This window comes from Ochlerotatus camptorhynchus, unplaced genomic scaffold (assembly GCF_037179485.1).
Source record: "Ochlerotatus camptorhynchus isolate MF236.1 unplaced genomic scaffold, CSIRO-AGI_Acam_v1.1 ptg000443l, whole genome shotgun sequence".
In the NCBI taxonomy this organism is placed as follows: Eukaryota; Metazoa; Arthropoda; class Insecta; order Diptera; family Culicidae; genus Ochlerotatus; species Ochlerotatus camptorhynchus.
Genome location: NW_027040929.1, coordinates 4,072,131 through 4,093,930, shown reverse-complemented (window position 1 = coordinate 4,093,930; position 21,800 = coordinate 4,072,131). Strand labels below are relative to the sequence as shown.

Sequence of the window (21,800 nt, the reverse complement as noted above, 5' to 3'; positions counted from 1 at the left end):
ATAACAAACATTTATACGTCTCGATATCGACTTCAATCACAACACTAAACTTGTTGTAAGTGAAGCGTGGATTTTCAAACATGTTAACTACTTTTACATCATTAATTGCGATGTCTTCATTTTGACTTTTTAAGAAGTCAATGAAGACATCGGAGGAATACTGATCGCTCCTACTGATTAAGAGAGCTGTCTAAGACTGTTCTTTTTTTGAGTTCATATATTGTGTGGCAAGTACACTGTCCAGGGAAGTCGAGAAATTATCCAACCCATAAAAAATTCCTATACCGAACCGGGAATCGAACCCAGCCGCCTCCAGCATGTTCCTGCCTAATAGCTGCGCCTTTACCCACTGAGCTTAGGGAGGCCCCACCAATGAAAGTAGTAAGGTTTGAATACGCTTAAATTTATATGAAATATCGTGTAGCCTTGTTCTGCGTTACTTGTTTGCTCTAAAAAAATATTTTTCGACAAATCTGCTGATGGAAATAATTAATATATTTGCTAATAACTGTGTCAGAAATGACTCAAAATAATGAAAGGAAAACATTTTTAGTAGGAAAAGAAAACATTTTTCGTTCTTTTTCAATTAACTTTGGTATGTATCAACAGTGAAAAAAAAAAAGAATATATTTAGCTAATACAGTAATGACCCGATTTGGCATCCCATAATTTAACATAACCGTAATTCCAAGATGGATGTTTAAGGTATGCTTTAGTACAATAAAACCACTGAAGAAGCGTATGAGTTTCGTAGAACATTAGAAAAGATTTTCAAGAAGGGAGTTGGCAAAATCGGGTCATTACTGTATTCAACTTTTTATAAATTAATACTGTTAAAAAGAAAATATATCATCGATTTCAGGCCGATAAACATAACGTGAAGTACTCAATGGATGCTTCCGATGAACTTCAAACTAATTCTGAAATGAAATTAAAGATAAATGGAATACATACCCCTTAAGTTATAACAGGGTTGGAAGCAGGTTACTGTTTAGTAGCTAGATCACTATTTGCAATTCCAGTCACTAAAAAATAACCTTTGTCATAAAAAATTCACGACTATTTCTTAAATTTAGTCCCTAAAGTAACGTTTTAACGACCAATGTTGTGAGCAAAGAATAGAACTTTAAAATCTAACAATCACAGCTTGGAAGTGTTCGGAAAATCATTTCTAAATCTCATTCATTTGCCTCCGTGCGAGAATAAACTCGCGTGCAAATGCGGCAACAAAATTCACACGTGAGATTCTCATGCATATTCACACACTCACACTCACCTTAACGCCGAAAAATCATGTCATCTTTAAACTCATAAAAACCACTCAAACGTTAATTGATAGCATGCTTATGCATGTTGTGTTAGTTTTCAAATCCCTGATACACAAACAATAGTAATAACAATGAATAACGTCAAACTATAAAGAAATTAATTTTTGAACCTTGGGGGCGACCCCGGCGTAGTGGTTAACATCCATACCTCTCACGCCAAAGTCACGAGTTCAAATCTCACCCCCGGACAAGTCACGAATGACCCAAGAGTGTTAAAGTGACTATAATGAAAAAAAAAAAAAAAAAAAAAAAAAAAATTGAACCTGAAAACTTATCGGTGCTTTTGGCGACGTTGAATTTTGCAAGGCAAAACCAATAGTCGCATAAACTCAAGCATAAAATTTGTGTTAGAAAGATTCATTACAAATCAGAGTGTAAAGCCTGAAAAGAAGCGTTTTATTTTTTTGCCTTTCTTGTGATCTCAAAATTGTCATAGTCCTATCACAAATTTTCTGAGGTTTCGAAAACAATCCTAGACCAAATATTCTGGTTATTTAACGTGGTCCAGGAAAATTTTCAAGCTCTTGACATTTTTTCCAGGACCAGAAATTTCAAAAATATTTAAAACCCAGTAGGCTTAGTATTCATTAGTATTAAAATCATGTCACATAATCTTGAGTTCCTTTTAAAGTCCATTAATTTGTATTTTATATTTTTTTCCGGACTTGTAATTTGGAATCAAACAATCTTCAGGTCCAGGTTTTAGGGAAAAAAAATATTTGTCCAAGATCATAACATGTTTTCTATGTTTCAGGAACATTTACATTTTTCAAGGGTTGTGAACTTACATTCTACATGTTCAAAAAAAATGTATAACTAAATCCATAAATTTTCACGATGGAGATTTTAAATCCTAGACGCATTCTATTTTTTTTGTTCGTGATTAATGAGATTAAGACTGCGCTCTAGGAAAGTTGCCTAGGTCCCAGAGTTATGAACTTTTTTCTATGTATGAGGTGTTACAGAAGTTACTAGTCTCAAGGGGAATGAAGCAAAGGAAAAAAATAAAAAAGATAACGATAATTTGATTCAAATACTAATGGCTTACTTAGATCTACATTTAATTCTAGACTACAGCTGTTCACGTTGCCAAACGCATTACTTCATCTATATCCTACACGAAACGAAAATCAATTATTTTATTCATGTGTTTCACTTATACATTTTTGCCAAACATCAGCCTTATACATTCCATAAGACAAACCATATAGGTCCTATAAGAATGCATAAAAGGTATATGTGACCGCTTATACATTTCATTTGACACATGATCTTCATTAACTTTTTGCAAGGCGTCTGCTTATTAGTTGACTTATACATTTTATGAATAATCAGCTATGGAAATTTGCCAAAAGGTATAAGGAGATTTCTATCCGTGTAGATCTTTAATATTGACTGTCATACAATTGTCAATATTTGTCTAAATCGTTGACTTTGAACATTTTTCTCTGTGCCTAAATTTTTGCATGTTAATCACCAATTCGAGATCTGCATCTAATATTAACTTAGTAAATTGTTTGTTTAAACAAATTGAGGAAAACAAAAGAGAGCAGATTGATGAAACGATGGTTAGAGTTGCACCGTGCTCTTGTTAATTCAATTCATTTTTTTTACGAGAACAAATTTATGGAATCCTTAATCCTGTAATGGTAACCTTAAATCATGGTCCATTTTGGAAACCTGGTGTGCATATGCACCCCACACCATGTATTGTTGTATCTGATCTTGATTATTTAGAAGGGTGATGTCTCTAGAAAAGTTTATCAGAAGGTGCTGTGGATGGTAGACAGATAAATTTGGAATTCTGTCACTAGGCAGTACTACTGAGCATCTCACATGCACATACCGTGAATTGCTGTATCACCAGATCCTGATTATTTCGACGGATTACGCAAAGTCGATCAGGGGTCAAAGACTGCTGGGAAGGGGACAAATCAACTCGGAATTCTGCCGCTATGCGGTGCTAGTGAGTGTTTATATATTTTATACTGCTGTATCTGCTGATCCAGATTATATAGAAGGATAATGTTTTAGGAAAGTCGAGCAAGAGGTCAAGGGCTGCTGGGAAGTGAACAGATCAATTTGGAATTCTGCTACAAGGTGGCGCTTGTGAGCATCCCACATGCAAATATTGTGTACCGCAGTTTCTCAAGACCCTGATTATTCAGACAGGTAATGTCTTCGGGAAAGTTGATGAGGAAGCTAGACTGCTGATTAAATAGAAGGGTAATTTTTCGGCAAAGCTAATCTGGAGATCAAGGGCTGATACTCACTGAACAAAACATGTGATTTTCTGAACAAAACATGTGACTTTTAGTGCACCGTGTAAAATACAGGTAGTTTACAATCGATTCTAATAGATAATTATTTCTAATAAAAAATCCACAATGGACTGTTATGCTTTTATGGGCAGATCTGGTAGCGTAAATTTCTTTAACATGATGGTTGTGTTCGGTTGCTTGGTTTAGAGTTTCGACAAATTGACGTTTGTGTTTTCAAAAGCAAATACGACTTTTTGAAATTTCATCCTTGATTTCATGTTCCCCTGGGATCTATCCAATGACAGATTCGATAATCAGAGACAAAAGAAAAGTCTTCCCGTTATTTTCAAATTAAATTCAAGGAGGACTTGACTTTTGTTCGTGATTTTTCCATTTTTCGGAGAAATATTTCCCAGTGAACGCCTAGCTTAGTGATGTGCAATCACTTTGATTGAACTACTAGTATTTTATTTGGCTTTTTCTAAATAACTGATATTAAATTATAAACCTATATATTTTTGAGTTATTTGAACAATCAACCTTCCTACTTCCCAAAGTACATATTTACTTTATTATCACTAATCCTCCACCGTTGCAGATCAGCGCTGTGAACTCACGCAGCTACCACACCGGTACGGTGATAGGCCTGCTGCCGGCACAAACAATCAACGTCTATCTGGGATCCAAGCTGCGCTCGATTCATGAAGTACTGAACGACCACAACGCTGCCCTTGGATTAGCCGGCTATGGAGTATTTGTGGTAGAGGTAAGCCGTCCATAACATACATATTGCTCGTTTAATTTTGTTTGGTTTGTCGTTGCCTGTAATTAACCGCGGTGGTTTTTTTTTGTTTTCTTCAATCACCAATCTCTTATTTACACAAACACAGGTGATTGTCGGCGCAGCACTGATGGTGTGGGTTATACAGAAGGCCCGCACGGAGCTATCAGCGGCCTTGTTATCCGACATGGATTCGGATGAGAAGATTCTGATCGAAGTGGAAGCGTAGGTTTGTCCGGGGCCTAAATGGGCAAGCAGCTTTTCACCAAAGACGAAAGCTTGTCGTCGTGAATACCTATAAAATTTATTTGTTAACCAATGTAAGGTATTTAGGGTAGTTGAGGATGAGCAAACAAAGAACGAATCAAGTCGAATATTTTAAGCATGTTTTGATGGTTAGATGTATCCAAAAATGGAGAACTATTTTAAGAGGAAATGGTAAACGACGGTGTTTTGTTCCTATGAAACAAACAAGCTAAGCGAATTGAAGCTTTTCCCCGTCCGGAAAAGCGGCGATAGGAATCTACAATTTGATATCAATCAATTGCTCCACTGTCTATCTTTACGTTAAAACTGAAAAACCGTCCATAATGCTTTATGAAATTGAAGGTTATCCCATTTTGACAAGATTTTGCCCTTACCGAATAACAGCGCGCGCTGACATCGACATCAGAAACACTCCACATACTTGCATCGAGCGATAACCGATAAGAACGTAAGTTTACTAAAACACGTTTTATACTACTACTAGATCAAAGAAACCCAACAAAAAAAAACTCGTTTGATCCTCCACCGTTAATGGAATTCCCCTGAACGAACAAATCGCGAGCGCTTCGTGGAAATTTGCGCGAAAGTCATCTCATTTAACGGACGTACCCGCGACATGTACGTGTGTAGAATTATTTTGCGATTATTTGCGGCTACTGTAACAATGCTATATCAGTATGGCTAGAGTCAAGTAAATAACACACAGCAAATGAACCTCCTTTCCGTAAATAAAAGGTCGCGATTATTGGAATCATTTCGTAACTTTACTTGTCCTGGGCCTGTGATCTGAGCATTTTCGGGTAACTATTCACGTGGCTGCTAATGGAAAGAGAACAGTACAAACTCAAAGGCCGCATATTTGAATCATTTCTTTTATATCCATATTTTACGACAATAGAATAATATAAAATCGCTATATGACCTATTGACTCCAAGATGCATTTTCGTTCCATATTGTATCGTCTTGATCTTTCCCATAGCACCTTCTATCGAAATGTATATAAGAGATGTGATAAAAAGATGTTCGTAAATTTTGTTATCAATTTATATAAGGGTACGCTCAATGGTGGAAGTAGGTACGTTTTAAATGTGTCCTTCCTTTCTTCCGTTATTTATTGTTTTGTATGATAAAATGGAAATTTTCCTTCTTCATGGATAGAATATAAGTTAAGAGCTAAGTACTAAAGGCACCGAAAAGACTCCAAATCTGAATAAATTTGTTATGAACAGAACGGGAGAGTTGACAAAAAAAACTAGAACATATCCGATATCCATGGAAGAGTACAGGAGCAAGAGAGTGACAGAGAGAGAGACGGAGGAATATGAGCACTATAGTGATATCTATCGGAGAGTAGGGTTAGCTTTACTTGCATGCAAGTGAATGTGCTGGGAGAAACTGTTTCTGTACAATAAATGATTCTCAATCATTTTTCAAATAGACCAATCTACCTTGATCGATTCTCTTCATCGACTCTCTCTTTCGTAAATAATTCGGCTACAAAAAAAAAACGTTCCCTACCGTCATTGTCGTAGCAGGTACTAGAACATAGAACTGTATGTCGAAAATATACGGAATATTTTAACACAGACAAACAGACATAACACTCGCAAGTTGTTCATCGAACAGGCATTTAATGGTCAATTTAAAAGTATCGTAGTTGGTAGTACCGCCACCTGTGGCGCGCATAGTCAATTCCCTTGCGTTTGACGTTTACACACTACCGCCATCTGTTCAGCGTACTACCCACCAGAGTGTACTCAACAGATGGCGGTAATGTTTTTGCGACGATGTTTTACAGTGAGAAATATTCAATGTGTTATGTCTGTTTGTCTGTGATTTTAACACGGCAGTGGCGATCCAAAGAGAATGGCGATGAAGAGAATCGATCAGTAAATAGAACTTATTGAAAAGTGACGCGTGATGTTTGTTTTCTATTATTGTATCATTGATGGAACTTGAAACTCCTTTTGATAGAAGAAACCCGAGTAGACGAGAATATTAAATCAAAAGCAAGTTTTACTATTAAAATCAGTTTGATAACTATTAGTTTGATTGATATAAGAGGTAAAATATCAAAAATAATATCTACACATCTATGGGACCATAACTGAGTAATAGCAAAGTCAGTTGTTGCCATATCTAAAGGATAGCAAAAATGATAGTAAATTAATAATTGTGCTATTATATCTCATTAAGCTATTGGTATGTTGTTTAAATTAATAAATTTAATGACATATTAATAGCTTATTTTGCTATCAGATCAAAATAAGCTCTTGAATTCATGATACCAAAATATCATAACAATCGCCAATTATGCTGTGATAACAGAAAAAGCTATTAATTAGCTATTGCGCACAACTTACAAATAACATATTAAGATATTGATAGTAAAATTTGATATTATTTTGCTCTGGTTTTACCCGGGAAGAATGTGGATATACTTCTTTATTTTAAATATCTCGGAAGATAGTTAAAAATGAATTTTGATTCTAAATCAACTAAACTTTTGATTTAACTTTTCTGAAATAAATCGCCAATTTCTTGTGCACTGTACATTTGATGTTAAGCTGGGTTTAGACTAGGCAAGCGATATTTCCTGAAGGCTTGAAAAGTTGAGCCTGGTTCAACTTTTTTCAATTCAAGTGAGTTGATCAAGTCAGTTTAATGGCATGGTTTACACGTTCAATTCGCGTTCAAGCCAGTTGAATTCAACTGACTTGATCAATTGACTTGCCCTGTCTAAACCCAGTTTTAGGTTGACACCAGCGAATCCAAACACATAAAGCAATCAACGATACAGACAAACTCTTTCTGCAACACAACTTAATCGGAGTGGTACAAGGATAATGATAATATCGACAGTGAGCATGCATAAGGGCGTAAACGCGATGATCGATTCACTTCATAGATTTTTTCTCTTTAAATTGTTACAGCTAAGGGAAGCAATTTTCTGAATTGTTTCCAATACAGGACTGTAACAGGTTGTATTGGCTATCAAAAGCAACAACAAAGGCACCGAGAATTGCTAATCCAAGAGAATCGATCATCGTGGTTACACCCTTATGCATTCTCAGTGTCGATATACTGTTTGCCTGCTTTGTTGCAATTAGGTTTGAGGACGGTGCGTCGGGGTTAACCTCAATCTGATGACAGTTCAGTAGTACTGTTTACGTGGACTTAGTTGATTTTTTCTTGGGTAGATTTTCTCGATAATGTTTTAGACTGCAATGATGCAGTACCTAATATACATGGTTGAGGACATAGCTTGATCGGAATCGAGAAAAAACATAACAAAAAATATTTCATACACACCGACACGTATATCATCTTCGGCTTTACTTCGTAAAGCAGCTTGCCAACAATTTGGTCGTGCTGTGTTGCAGGAGCTTTTTTTTATGTTTGGCTCGTAATTCCATTTCATTCCACCATCTTAATTGCTTACCCTCCTAGTCGAGTTCTCCAGTGTCTTGATACTTGACTCGAAGTATTTAAAATCAGTTTGAAATATGGTACACAGCATGTACATTAAGGTGGGACAGCTTAACAGCCCCCTGCTCTCCACTACTGTTTCGATTTAGATTAAAATTCCCAACAACTTTACCAACTTTCAACGAATTTGGAATGTTGTAAGCAACGAGATGGTGGACGGTGGCATACAATATTTGGACTATGTCATGAAATGTCTCATAACTTTACATGATCTATAATATAAACTTGTACGATATATGACTCTACAGTTATATGCGTTATAATCAACATACATTTACACTACTTTTTCGAACTATCTACAGCAAGCCGAGGAAAACGCTGTTGAAAATGTATTTGTCTGTCCGTAGGCTCTTATGAATAAGATAACCAAGTTTTGGAATTTTTAGCGATATTTCCTGAAGAACACATGTAACTATTATTAGCCAACGGCTGAAAGTCTCCTTAATAAAGATATAAAAAAAAAAAAAAAATGTAACTATTAGTGCACAGTGTAAAATTCCTAAAGTTTACAATCAACTTTAATGGATAACTCACTTCTGCCAACAATCTATATGGGACTGTTATATTTTTATGGGCAGTGTAGGACTAAAGTAAAATGATAATAATTTTTTGGACAAAAGTCGAATCGAATATTATCTTCGACAAAGTTGTTCTGCATAGTTTTCCCAATCTAAGTCTCAGTTTTGGTCAAAATTGAGCATTTTTTTAAATTTGTGATTATCAACTGAGTAGTACCGGTCCGTTTCCCTAGCAAACTTTAAAGCTCATATTCAAATTTAGCACAGTTGCAAGTGCAGTGGGGAGCAGGAGGTTGTGCACATTACAAAATTTAACAAACAATAATTTTAGATACTTCCTTGTAAAGTCGTCCGTCGCTTACATTACAAAATCTGTATTACAGATTTGGAAATGTCGTTTAACAAAACTGTAGGCAGAAAGGTACATGCTTCATCTTTTCGAGAAATGCTTCCTAACAAAAATCGCTCAATTAGCCGATTCGGGTACGTAGCTAATCAGCTGCTTACCCTGCCCAGCAAAAACAAGTTAAACACGCGTAGGCTTTCATTTTGAATTTTCGGCATACAAAAAATAAAGCGGATTGCAACAGTTTAGATAAATTAGTTATTTATTCTAGCTAATAGAATGCACTCATGCTAGGAATGCAAGTCTATTATATAAGCGTTAAAATCTAGTTATTGTTTCCTATAATCATAAATCACAGTACTAAAATGGAATGACTCAACCGTTGTTGGAATCACAGAATGTCAGTGTACGATACCCGAACGAACTCAACACTTTCTGCATCCACGTTTGCGCTTATTTTGGTAAGCTTGGCAGGCATAGTCTATCACAGTTAGTGCGTACTCTGCATCCAACATGTTGACACACATCGGTGGTTTCAGCCGAAGAACCTGAAATGAATCGTGTTTGTTTTATCAATTTGTTGAATTAATATTAGTTTGAGGGAAGATGCATAATTGACGGAACATTTTAGGGTGACCAGCCATGTAGCAACAAGGGTGAGGGGGGCCAAAGTTGGTGCTTAATGAAACGTAAACGTTAAACGTTTGTTTACGTTTGATGAACCACCAACTTCAAGGGAGTTCAACATGGCTGATCATCCTAAAGTGCTGCGTGCATCTTTCCTAATATGATGCGTCCACAAAACGTAAGTTAGTACAAAATAGTGAAGATGGATTAGAACCGCGATGATGTAGTTAGGTGAAGTCACACAAACACGTAATTATACTACAGCTATATTGGATACCGCCATTTTTTTCGTATCTGGTTAGCAGCTACACTACTGACGAAGGTTGGAAGTAGTTAGGACGTTTGGAATTTATCTAGTCTGAGTATTCCAGAAAACCGAACCATCAATTTAGTTTATTCGTATATTTGTGCCAATTTTTTTTTTAATTTTAGGCCCTAACAATTTTGCTTTGATGTTCTGAGGAGTGTATGTGTTAGTTGAAATTTTCCCCCAAACGGGCCGTAGTGGGATTTCAGTCTCAGATAAGTTTGTGAGCGCTCTCAGAGTGACGCTCGAGTGCAACATCTAGCACTTGCAATGCAAAGTCGACATCTTCTTTTGTTAAACACATCGGTGGTTTAATTCTAAGTACCTGTTGAGGACACAGTGGTTAGGAAGATAGATATACAGGAATTATAGAAGGCAAAATATGGGTTTTTTGAGTTTACATTAATATGGCGAATTAGTTTCGTTGCCGTTTTAAGTTGGGTTGGATAAGTTGGGATTACTTACGTTAGCGTTCAAACCGCCTCGTCCGAAAAGGACACCCATGTCCTTGCACATTTCCCAGATTTCGACAAAGTGTGGAGCACTGAGGTGCTGGCGTGTCTCCTTATCCGCCACCAGCTCGACACCGATCATCAGACCCTGGAAAGCATAATATTGTTGTATGTAGGATATTATGATAGTTCTATTCCATTAAATTGTAATATTGATTTGAATTCAAAAAATTAAAACGTTATACTTAAATTAATTAATTAATTTATCTTTATTAGGGAGGCTTTCAGCCTTGGGCTGGTTCGCCTCCAAATACTTAAATTACATATAATATTACAGAAACACTGATCTGGAAGATCATTTAATCTAAATTCTAGCACCTTCAGGAGAATCTAGAACGCCTACATATAAATGGATTGTAAATGATTCTCATGGACTCTATGAACACGGTGGGATATTTTTCTTTGCTTAGGAAATCGTGCAAGCCGTGGTTGAACCAGAAGATCAAATAATCTGAACTGCAAGGCACTTTGTTGTGTATGTTGTGGTCAAGAAAGCTTATTCCGAATTATGAATTTTGATTTAATAAGCATGCTAAGGGTATCGTCCCTGTCCAGGTTCAAGTTCATGCTATCAAACATACAATCTTCACAAGGTTTTGAAGATCTTGGCCATTAAATATGGCTGTCATATTTATCCTGTATTGTTCACATCCAAAACTACAACTTCGCTAAAGGAAGGATGTAGCTATCAGTCACCTGTGATTTTATATACACAATTAGAAATAAATATTGTTACACGAGACTTAATGAATCTATTGCGTAAATCATGGAACGCAAACAAACACGTGATGTATAATTAAGTGTTATGAATCCAAAACATACACAACTTGATGGAAATTGTGATTGATTGACTTGAATTTCTCTTTCTTTTAATTAATTCTAATGTCTTAAAGGTCGCTTGCAGTCTCAGGACACGGACATTTACATGACTTTTTCGTAGTGTTTAACCATTCATAGAGCCTGGGCATATATGACCACGTGAGCCCGAAATGGGTAATCGAGTATCAGACAATCATGATGTAAAGACAATCGATTAAAAATGAATGGCATATTTTTATGTTATCGATTAATTTGATTAAGCGAGAAGTAAATGAACATTTATACGAAGGCTCATAGTGTGCTCAGATTCAACCCCTGATCAAAGCGCATCTGGCTGCGTTTGGTTTTTTTTATCACTCCCGTATACGCCCCCTTTTAAACTAAAAAAACAACATTACATTCTAGCTCCAGTATTGATCAGTCAGTCAACATGAGAACATTAAATTTGCTGTGCGTGGTCATTAGCTTTGCTCACTGCTGCCATGGATCAAAGATGTGGCGATATAACCTCGCCTTTAACAACCCACTTAACTGGAACGCGGATCAACTTCCAAAACCAGGGCAATCGATCCAATATCCAGTGAAACTAAACGCCCTAGCAGAACTTCCGAGCAGTATCAGTGTTGGATCGCTGATACTGCCATCCAGTGGGGCTGTACTCATACCGGAAACAGACTTCTCGTTACTTTTCGAAAACGATCGAAAGTATCGAGAAACGGCTGTTTTCAAAACTCCTATCCGCAGACCGTATTACTCAACGCACAACTGGCAAGAAGTAGACGATTTGGGAAATGTTGTTATTGGTTCGAACCGTGCCACTCCGCATGTGGAGCGTATTCCGTGCCAGTTCGAAACTGCGGTATTCGGTAAAGTTCCTTCGCCAATCGATTTGCAGTATCACTCAGCTATCGAAGCTAAAGATATCAGTTTCGGAGGAAGCAAGGGGTTGGACGAGTTCCGCCGATTTCTGGTGTCTGACCTGGGGCAGTACGTTTTCTACAACGCAGAAGAAACTCTGGTGACGGAAGGTAAATGCGGCAGTCCGGAGAAGTGTCCCTGTCAACCCGAATGGGTCAAAGAAGCAGTTTGTGCCAACGAAGTTTGCCCGGTTCCGAATTGCTTGAGCCCCATTGTTCCCAAGGGCCACTGTTGTGCCATATGTGGAAGTGTGCTCTCGGTGGATTTGAGTAATTTCGTTGAAAATTTTGATTTGAGTGATTTCATACGGAAGCTGGATCGAAAAATTGCTTCATCGGAGGTGGATCAGTCGCTGGTTGAGTACCATGTTAGCGTCGAGAACTATGCTCTGCAGTTGGTGCTTATAGATAAGGGAGACTACGACGAGCAGAGCGTTCAGCTGATGAAAAGCTTGGAGCCATATTTTGTGATGCGGTTTCGTAATGGTGAGTATGTGCGGATCAAAGTACTGTCTGTACAGGAAGTAATTTTTAAGAAAACTTATCATAAATGGCAGGGACAGACATGAAGGAAAAGTTCCTAAAACTACACTCAAAATGACTGGAAAATAGTGTAGGATTATAGAATCTACTCTCTACCTATAGTCCTATTTTTAGCATACCGCTAAAATTTTGGCTTGAAGCATTGTTACACGTTGTACATGATTTATTATGTGTAGGTAGAAAATTTCAAACATAGCTTACAAATCCCACTTTAAAACATCATTTGTTTAGACTCAAGATTTGGTTTTTTTTTAAATCTAGATTTCCTTTGTTGTCAGTCAACCGGGAATACAGTTGTGTATAAAAGATATGCGAAATTTGTAATCTATCGAAAGAAAACGTTTTATATAATACCTACTATATGTTAGCTTAACTTTATTAATCAATGTGATTCTAGAAAATCAAAATAGTAAAACTATCTATTTGAACTTTTTTCAAGAAAAAAATTCAACGATTTCTCTTCAATTCACCACAGGTCATAATGTCGTCCATTCAGGACAACCGCACATCCCGTACCAGAGTGGGCAGCTGTTCCTAGTAATGTTTGTTTCCCTGCTGATGGTATCCGTTTTCTTCACCGTACTGTACGTGTACTATTATGATGACAAAATGATACCTCGTGTTACGGCTATAGTACGGAATAGAACGTTTTTCACGTCGCCATTCGTCTTTGCACGGTTTGATCCAAACAACGCTAATGACGACTCAACAGTGGATATAAATTTCAACCCATCAGGAATTCAATAATCCAATGTTTGAGGAACAATCTGAGGGAGCGTCTTCTACTGTACCCGACCAAAAAGTTGAAGAAGAGTCGTATGTCGATGTAGAATTGAACTTGAGGAAATGAATCCTTTCCGGACCGGTTAAATATTGTACATTTGAAGTTATCTAATAAAGCACAATACCATCAACTTACCTTTCCTCTTACATCTCCAATGACATCATATTTATCGCGTAGATTATCGAGACCTTTAAGCAGGTATGTACCAACGTCACGGGCATTCTGTTGCATTCCCTCTTCGTCGATAACCTGAAAAAAAAACAAGTCCACCGTAGTTTTCACACACCTCCCAGCAAACAAGCTACTTACATCCAACACGGCAATACCAACCGCACTAGCCAGCGGATTACCACCGTAAGTATTGAAGTGCAAAGCCTGTGACAACGTTTCCGCCACCTTCCGCGAAGTCACAACGGCTCCAATGGGGAATCCATTTCCAATTCCCTTCGCCATAGTGACAATATCAGGTACGATGTCGTGTCCTTCGAAGCCCCAATAGTGCTCGCCCGTCCTGGCGAACCCAGTTTGAACTTCGTCGGCCACAAATAGACCTCCATTAGCCCGTACCAGCTCGACCGCCTTCTTAATGTAGCCCTTGGGGTACTGAACCGTTCCTCCTACTCCCTGAATTGACTCCGCAAACATGGCCGCCACCTTACCGCGGGGTAGCGAATACTTGAAGATTTGCTCGAGCTGTTCGTAATACCGTCCACTGGCCAGGCATTGGTCTGCAGGACAGTCGCAGTGCCGCGTGGTTTGCACCGGTGAATCTCTACAGTTCTTTCCACCCCAAATTCCGGTGTAAGGATCGGGATTCATAGCATGAACTATTCCATTACTCGCTCCGGCCAGCGGATACCTCCACGTCGAATGTGCAGTCAAACCCATCGTGTAAGGCGATGCTCCGTGGTAAGCATTGCGGAAACTGATAATCTCATTGTTTCCCGTATAGAGCCGTGCCATCATCATAGCCAGATCATTCGCTTCCGAACCGGAGTTGACGAAGTAGACATTGTTCAGATCTACCGGTAGTTTGGAGAGCAGTTTCTCAGCATACTCGTGGACCTTGGGGTGCATGTAGATGTTGGTTGTATGCCACAGGCTGTTCATTTGCTCTTGCAGTGCAGCATTGACTTTTCTGAAAATCAAGAAAACGTAGAATTTGAACCTGCAATTCTCATCATAAACAGACGTCTCTTACGGATGGCAGTGCCCGACTGATACGGTAACAATTCCACCAAACATATCCAGATAGCGGCGTCCTTCGTGATCGAACAGCCACTGCATGTTACCTTTGTGGATAAGCAGTGGTTTCTTGTAATACGAAGTCACGTTCGGGGTGAGGTGTTGCTTCCTCATGGCGGTGATCTTGTCATAGCTATGCTTGCTGTAAACCTTAGCCTTGTGGTTGGTCTTTGGCAGCTCGGGGCTCTCCTTCACATTGGTGCTGGCCTGCGCCGAAAGGCATCGCCGCAGCGTGGCCGCAGAATTGGGTGCTGCAAGGGTAGAAGGTGTTAGACATTAGTAAGGGGTTGTACCTATGTATATCGAATCCCATTTCGGTCAAGAACTCGTTCGGGTTGGGAAGTCTCTCAACTTCCTTGGGCGTTGAGTATCATTCTGCCACGTACGTATACATATTCAATTTGATCGTCAATCAGCTGGACGCGTTTTTAAATCGTTCCTAGCCAGGCGCGTTTCGTTTTTTTTCAGCCTTAACTCATTCAACCATGGTAAAATTCAACCTTGCACCAGAGTATCTGTCATCTCAGCTTGAACGTGGAAGATACATTCATAATTACAAGGTCTACTGATGATGTTCGAGTAGCGTCTTATTTTAAAGCATCCACGCAACATTCACTGTTTTACAAGGGCGTTAAGCTGTACAACTTCTTGCCTAGGGACTGGCGTGAAGAAAATAGTGTGAACGTCTTTTAAAGAAAATGTGTGCGAAAGATAATATTATGGTGTGAACCATGTTGTATGCGTAAATGTGAAATTATTTTCAATCAGATGGTGACTATGAAGCCAAAAGGAAGAAGCCTGGGCCACATAGGACATAGTACTACAAAAGCAACGCGACGTGCAGCGCTGTATAACCCTATATTGGACTCCAGTCTCAGTACTCAGATGCGTCCTTCATAATGAACTATCTAATGGCTAAAAATCACGATAATAGAGCATAATAAAAAAAAAACTCATATGCGTACCTGTTCTCAAACAGTTCTGTTCTGACTAGAAACAATAGGAAACCTTTTAATAATTATCTAATTAGATAAATATGCCCAACCAAAATTCCCATGTACGGGAGATAGTTGTGGGCCATCATCAACATCATACTCAGGTGTCTACTGATTTATGGTAAATAAAATTCCCTGAGTTTTCCAGGTTTTTCCAGGACATCAACGAATAATTTCCAGGTAATAAATGAAATATTTCAGTGTCAACATTTCAAAGGGGCGTAATTGCATTTGTAAACAATGTCGAACATTCGTCGATTTCTCGCGAATGAAAGCTCACCTCTCCAAATTAACAATGCTAGCTGGTATAGGAAACATTCTTCTACCTGTTGGTCTTATTAATATTCATGAAATTGACTGCTAAAGCCATTGTTTACAAAAGCAATTACGCTTCTTTGAAATGTTGACACTGATTTATTTAAAATACGTTAAAAATATGCTATGGGGCAGTTTATAATCTATGTAGACACTTTAGGGATGGGGAATGTCTACGGTCCATACAAATTTCCAAAAATGTGTATGGAAGATTGTCTACGCGGGGGAAGGGGGAGGGGTCTAAAATCTCTCAAAAACGGCCTACGTAGTTTATGAACATTTGAATATTTCTGTTAGTTTTTAATCTTGAAAGCTTCTCATGGTCCAGAATCCTGTAAAATTTTTCCTAGCCCTGAATGAATGTCAAAAAATGCTACCCTAATCTTGAAGATTTGATTTTTCTTAATCCAGAATCAATAGAACTTTTCTACGTATGAAATCCGGAGTGATTTGAGATTTGGGCGTAATTACATTTGTTAACAAACACGTCAATCACTGATTTCTCGCGAATTAAAGCTCAATCTTGAAAACTAATAACGCTATGAGGTAGAGGAATGATTCATCTGTCATTTGGTATAGTTTGTTCACAGACAAACAGACATAACACATTGAATATTTCTCACTGTAAAACATCGTCGCTAAAACATTACCGCCATCTGTTGAGTACACTGTGGAGGGTAGTACGCAGAACAGATGGCGGTAGTGTGTAAACGTCAAACGCAAGGGAATTGACTATGCGCGCCACAGGTATCACTACCAACTGAGATACTTTTAAATTGACCGTTAAATGCTTGTTCGATGAACAACTTGCAAGTGTTATGTCTGTGGTTTGTTCATGAGATTGAGCTTTAATTCAAGAGAAATCGACAATTGACGTCTTTGTTTACAAAAGCAATTACGCCCAAATCTCAAATCACTCCGGAAATATCAAATAAAAAAAAAAAAAAAAGTCTCAGATTGGGTACAGAACTACTTCGGCCTAATCGCCCATTTTGGGCCTATCGAGCAGAAAACTTCAAATATATCCTTGATTTCAGAGTTCACAAGTCAATTATGCGTTTGGTACGATACTTTAGTTAATAAGCTACGGAACGAAGTCAATAAGAACGCGTGATATGAAGGTTTGCACCCATTATTCCCAAAAACAAGTCAGGCTCTCCGACCGAATAAATTTTTATCTCCATCCGATAGGCCGAAGTGAATTCATTGGCGTTTCAATGACGTTTCAATGCGGTAGGCTGAATTTAGAATCCGTAGGCCGAGTTTGGCGTCAAGAAGCAGTGTTAGACTTGACAATATCTCAACGATTGGTTTATCTTTATCAAATCTTACGGTACATACGGAAAGGTAAATAAATTTGGAGCCATCAGTAATAATAACATTCCGTTTGGTGCTAAACTGCGCTAGATTAGGAAAGACGAAGTGCGAGTTGTGCTTAATATGCCGAAAATGGGGTAGTTAACCCTATTTGATTTTTTTTACCTTGATTTCTCTTCTGCGGCTTAAAAAAAATTCTAGGTTTGAATAATCTTGATACTGGAGTTGCAGCTTTTCACTGGATTTTTTTAGGATTTTCAAAACAATTTTCTTAGAATCATTTCAAAATTTCCACAGAGTTCGTCTTAGAACTCTCTTTGGTATTCCCTTACAATTTGCTAAATAATACTATAGAAATTATCTCCAGAAGGCTCTTTGATTCACTCTACAGTTCCCTTAAAATTCCTTATTAGGTTCGCTGTATCACCCTAGACCTTCAAAAGAATGAATCGAAATAAACTCTCCTCAGTAATAATCTCCTGAAATTCCCATGGAACAATCTCCGGAATACCATCTTAATTCCACTCAAAATTCTCAAAGTTCAGTCCCGTAAATTTATATCAAGGAATATTTACTACCTTATTTGCTTATCCTTGACAAGGATGTCAAGGATAAGCAAATAAGGTAGTGGAATTAAATGGAAATTACTAATCTTTCTCTCTCTCTTCATACAGGTATTCCACTAAGACGCCCACATTCACCAGGATGTGTTATAAGCTATTAAACAAGATATAAGAACAATTGTTAAACATTGTTCTTGTATCACGAAATCCGCTTATCTCACTTTACAGTTCTTTAGACTATACACGGCATCAATGTTAACAATTTTTCATAATAAACTTAAAGGTTTATGATGAATAGTATTCTGCTCTTCAACATTGCGAAGAGTAACTGTTCTTTTCACATGACATGTCAAAAAAATATCATTTCAAAATCCAAGCATTTTCTTGGAATCCTTTGCAAGTTTTATGAAAATCAGATTCCTATGAAATTCTTCTTTGAACTCGAAACTCTCATACCTAGAGATCCATCGGAATCCTTTTGAGAAATCTCTTGAAATTCTCAGTTGAATTTTCTTTAAACTTTCCTCAAGAGTTTTCTTTTAAATTCTGCTGCAATTTGATTTTAGATTTATCCTTAACATATAATTCTTTCAATATTTAGTTTCGGAATTTCCTTGAATTACCGTTCTGACCCTTAATTTGAAATTATCATCAGAACACCCTTTTAATTATACTTATAATTCTGTTTGAACTCTAATCTCCGATTTTCTTCAAGTTCTACTAGAAATTCTACTGCTATTTTCCTCACGTGTCCCATTAAATTCCTCAGATTCACCAAGGAATTCAATTCAAAACATTCACTTTTCTCATCAGAAAAGAAATAATAAAACCTGGAATTTCTAAATGAAGATTCACTGGCCTCCCTGAGGGGATTCCCTCTTTGTATCGCACATAATGAGTCTTTCTCTGCAGCCTTCATAACACACACTGGCCTGAGATCGAAGATGATCACTGTCCGTTTGATAAACGCTTGCTGCTGGTTGACACACAAGAATCAGATTGGGTGTATTTGAGTGAATACGGCAAATTGATTTTAATAGCACAAAATGCCTATAAGGAACCGGTTGGCATATTCATGGTTGCTTGCTTATAAGTAGGTTGCCATTCAGATTCATCCTAATAGCCGAATATCATCCGACTTGAAGGTGACTGGTTCTATTCGAGTGCGTTTAAGCCCCTTTTCTTAATAAGGCATTGAATAGGCTACTGAAGCCCAATAGCGGCCTTATATGCATTTTTACTAATCAGATTGATATGATTATGTTCCTTATCAATCAAATATGTACCAACAAAGATAAGAATTACCATCAAAGCTCGACAACAGTAGTCATTCTCATCGTTAAGTCCATCTATATCTCTTAGTTGGAGCGACACTCATTTCGCAACCTATTTATAAACCGACGACAACACCGACTACTATATGGACGATGATCAACAAAACCTTCACGAATGCCACTGCCACACGGTTGGTGTTATGTGTACATACATATTTCATAAGTGGAGTCACTTTCCCCTCAATCTCCGTTTATCAGCATCGCGGGTCAAAGTTTCACACGTTGCTATTTACGTTTTTGTGATGCCGGTTCATCGTAAGTTCACAACGTTTTATTTACATTTGTGCGCACAAGCTTATCACCGATACTACGATTATAAGCATATCAAGTGGTGCAGCATTTTATGGTTGAATTGTTATTTAGTAGGTACATGCAAACTGCCAAAAAGATTAAAATGTGAAGTAAGGACTAATCGGTCGTTGAAAATCATCTTTAACTTCTAGTATTGGTTGTTGATATTCGATATGTCTAACCTAACAATGTGAGTGAATACAACAATTCACTTTTCCTATCGAACAATCACAAGCATTGATTTGCATTAATTTAATGTCGGTATATTATATTTTCGCTTATCCAGTGTAATCGATCGTACTACGTTACGTTCAGATGCAACGCAATTGCATTTTGTTTACCTCGCTGCATCCAGAGCGTAGGAGTGGGCTCTCAACAAACCGGGATGTATAGGGTGGCTGACCGCATGTTGGACATCAATAATCGAAATAACGCAAAATATACAATCTCAACTGAACGTATGACCAAAATAGGCGTGGAAGTCCATCATAAGTAGGGGTTTCCCCCTTTGTATCGTACAAAATGAACCATTCTCTTCAGTCTTCAGTCTTCACAACACACACACTGGCTAAAGATCGATGATGATCACTGTCCGTTCGATAAACTCTTGCTTGTTGGTTGACACAAAAAATAAGGAATGATAAGTTAAGCTCTTTTTGTTGTGTATTCGAGTGCATACGGCAAATTGCTATTAATAGAACAAAATGCCTATAGGGAACCGGTTGGCATATGCATGGTTGCTTGCTACCCGTTAGGCCCGTTTGACTACACTCTGGAGTGGAGGTTCTTGTTTATCAACAGTTATTATTGTGTAATTCAATCAAAATTTATTAAAAATAAAGTGGTGATACCAAGCCTACAAGCCTATATATATACATATATCTCACATGGCGAACCATGTAGGCGAGAATATTAAAAGTGAGTGTAGTATTTGCGACTCAGCACGAAAATATGGGGACAAGTGCGTAAGATGCTGATCATTGTTGATTGACGCCGCACATATTTTTTTCTCTGTTCTAAAAATGTTGATCAGCAGGCGCGGCAAAAGTGAGTGTAGCGTGTGGCAACATATTTTTCATTTAGTTGAAAGGAATTTAATAACCGTGCGAGTTCTTAGGGTTGAATAAATTAGCACACAAACGTGTGTAGCTGCTTTCCCTGGAACGTTTCATTGCATGCAGCCTGCTACGATCGCCCTAATAAGGCTTACTGATTATACATGCGGGGTGAAAATAACGATCACGTCAATCTCATTTCCATAGGTTGCTGGTACTAAAGGTCAGTACTGTTTTCTTCTTGTTCCGTTTTGCAAGGTCTTTTTCGGTGCAGAGAATTGCTATTCACTTTGAAGGTGTTTCGCTGTGAGATCCTTATTCTCGTAACTACTTCGAAATTTTAAGTGCACAAATATCAGCTTCTACGACACGTACACCATTAAAACTGTTACTCCATGTTTGATGCACTGCAGCATACATGAAGTAGCAATTTATGGTGGAATGAAGCACTGATTTCCGAGATTTGTGTAATTGAAAATTCGAAGTGGAACTGCATGCCTACGTGTTGGTCATTTGTGGACTCTACAAGGAATCACCTTAATATGCTGCGCATCGCTTGTTGGTGGACAAAACGGTCGAGTGCCGTTATTTTTTTTTTCTTTTTTTCTATTTTTTTTTATGTTCGCTTTAACACTTTTGGGAGTTCCGTTGTATTGACTGAAGTTTAAATCAACAACTAGATATGTAAGAAAAATAATTATCGCAGCATTGCTTTTTGCATCTTGGCGCACGGTTGTTGGTAGTTGGTTGATCGCGTGAATGCAGACAAGAAAGGAACATGACAAAACGCACATACGGCTCATCGTTGTTCACACACCACCGTTCAATACACCATTTCGCTTGCATTTCATGCCTCCATTAACGAAGCAAAATACATGCTAATTCTTTATACATTTTGAACTAAGCGACTCCATTATCACCAACCTGATAAGGGTAGCTTCTTCAGCAGCATCGTTGTCCTCGTTTCAGTCACTTTTCTCACGTTACACTCTTTCTGCACCCAACGACTTTTCGAATGTTCAAAAATAAAACTTGGACACGATCACTGTTTTCTCAAGTCTACTTCACACCAGCCTGTTGTCAAATATTAGTCAAAAATCTTGCGATAAAATACATGGACTTGTTCCTATATGTAGAAGAAAAAAAAACACACGACGTGAGTCCGCTAATCAACCAAAACGATTC

General features: G+C 37.9%; 3 protein-coding genes across 6 annotated transcripts in view; 2 read left to right on the top strand and 1 right to left on the bottom strand.

The window, feature by feature from the left end:
* Positions 1-4,744, top strand: part of LOC135711873 (transmembrane protein 64) — a 37,159-nt gene extending 32,415 nt beyond the window's left edge. For all 3 annotated transcript variants that reach the window (XM_065234849.1, XM_065234852.1, XM_065234850.1), the window contains exons 4-5: positions 4,188-4,355; positions 4,480-4,744. In XM_065234849.1, coding sequence (XP_065090921.1) covers positions 4,188-4,355; positions 4,480-4,599 — 288 coding nt within the window. In that variant the 3' untranslated portion in view covers positions 4,600-4,744. The remainder of the gene's footprint in view (positions 1-4,187; positions 4,356-4,479) is intronic.
* Positions 4,745-9,235: 4,491 nt separating this feature from the next.
* LOC135711861 (alanine--glyoxylate aminotransferase 2, mitochondrial) lies at positions 9,236-21,800 on the bottom strand. Of its 2 annotated transcripts, none has more exons than XM_065234832.1 (6): positions 21,540-21,800; positions 14,702-14,996; positions 13,810-14,638; positions 13,636-13,749; positions 10,391-10,525; positions 9,236-9,539 (listed from the first exon to the last, which is right to left on the bottom strand). In XM_065234832.1, the coding sequence occupies exons 1-6, from the start codon at positions 21,565-21,567 to the stop codon at positions 9,417-9,419; spliced, it is 1,524 nt and encodes a 507-aa protein (XP_065090904.1). In that variant the 5' UTR covers positions 21,568-21,800; the 3' UTR covers positions 9,236-9,416. The 2 variants fall into 2 exon arrangements, with proteins under 2 accessions (XP_065090904.1, XP_065090905.1); XM_065234833.1 differs by lacking the exon at positions 9,236-9,539 and adding an exon at positions 10,006-10,250 and having other exon boundaries at positions 21,540-21,796.
* On the top strand, positions 11,645-13,463 carry Amnionless (amnionless). The gene is made up of 2 exons (XM_065234880.1): positions 11,645-12,659; positions 13,192-13,463. The coding sequence occupies exons 1-2, from the start codon at positions 11,687-11,689 to the stop codon at positions 13,461-13,463; spliced, it is 1,245 nt and encodes a 414-aa protein (XP_065090952.1). The 5' UTR covers positions 11,645-11,686.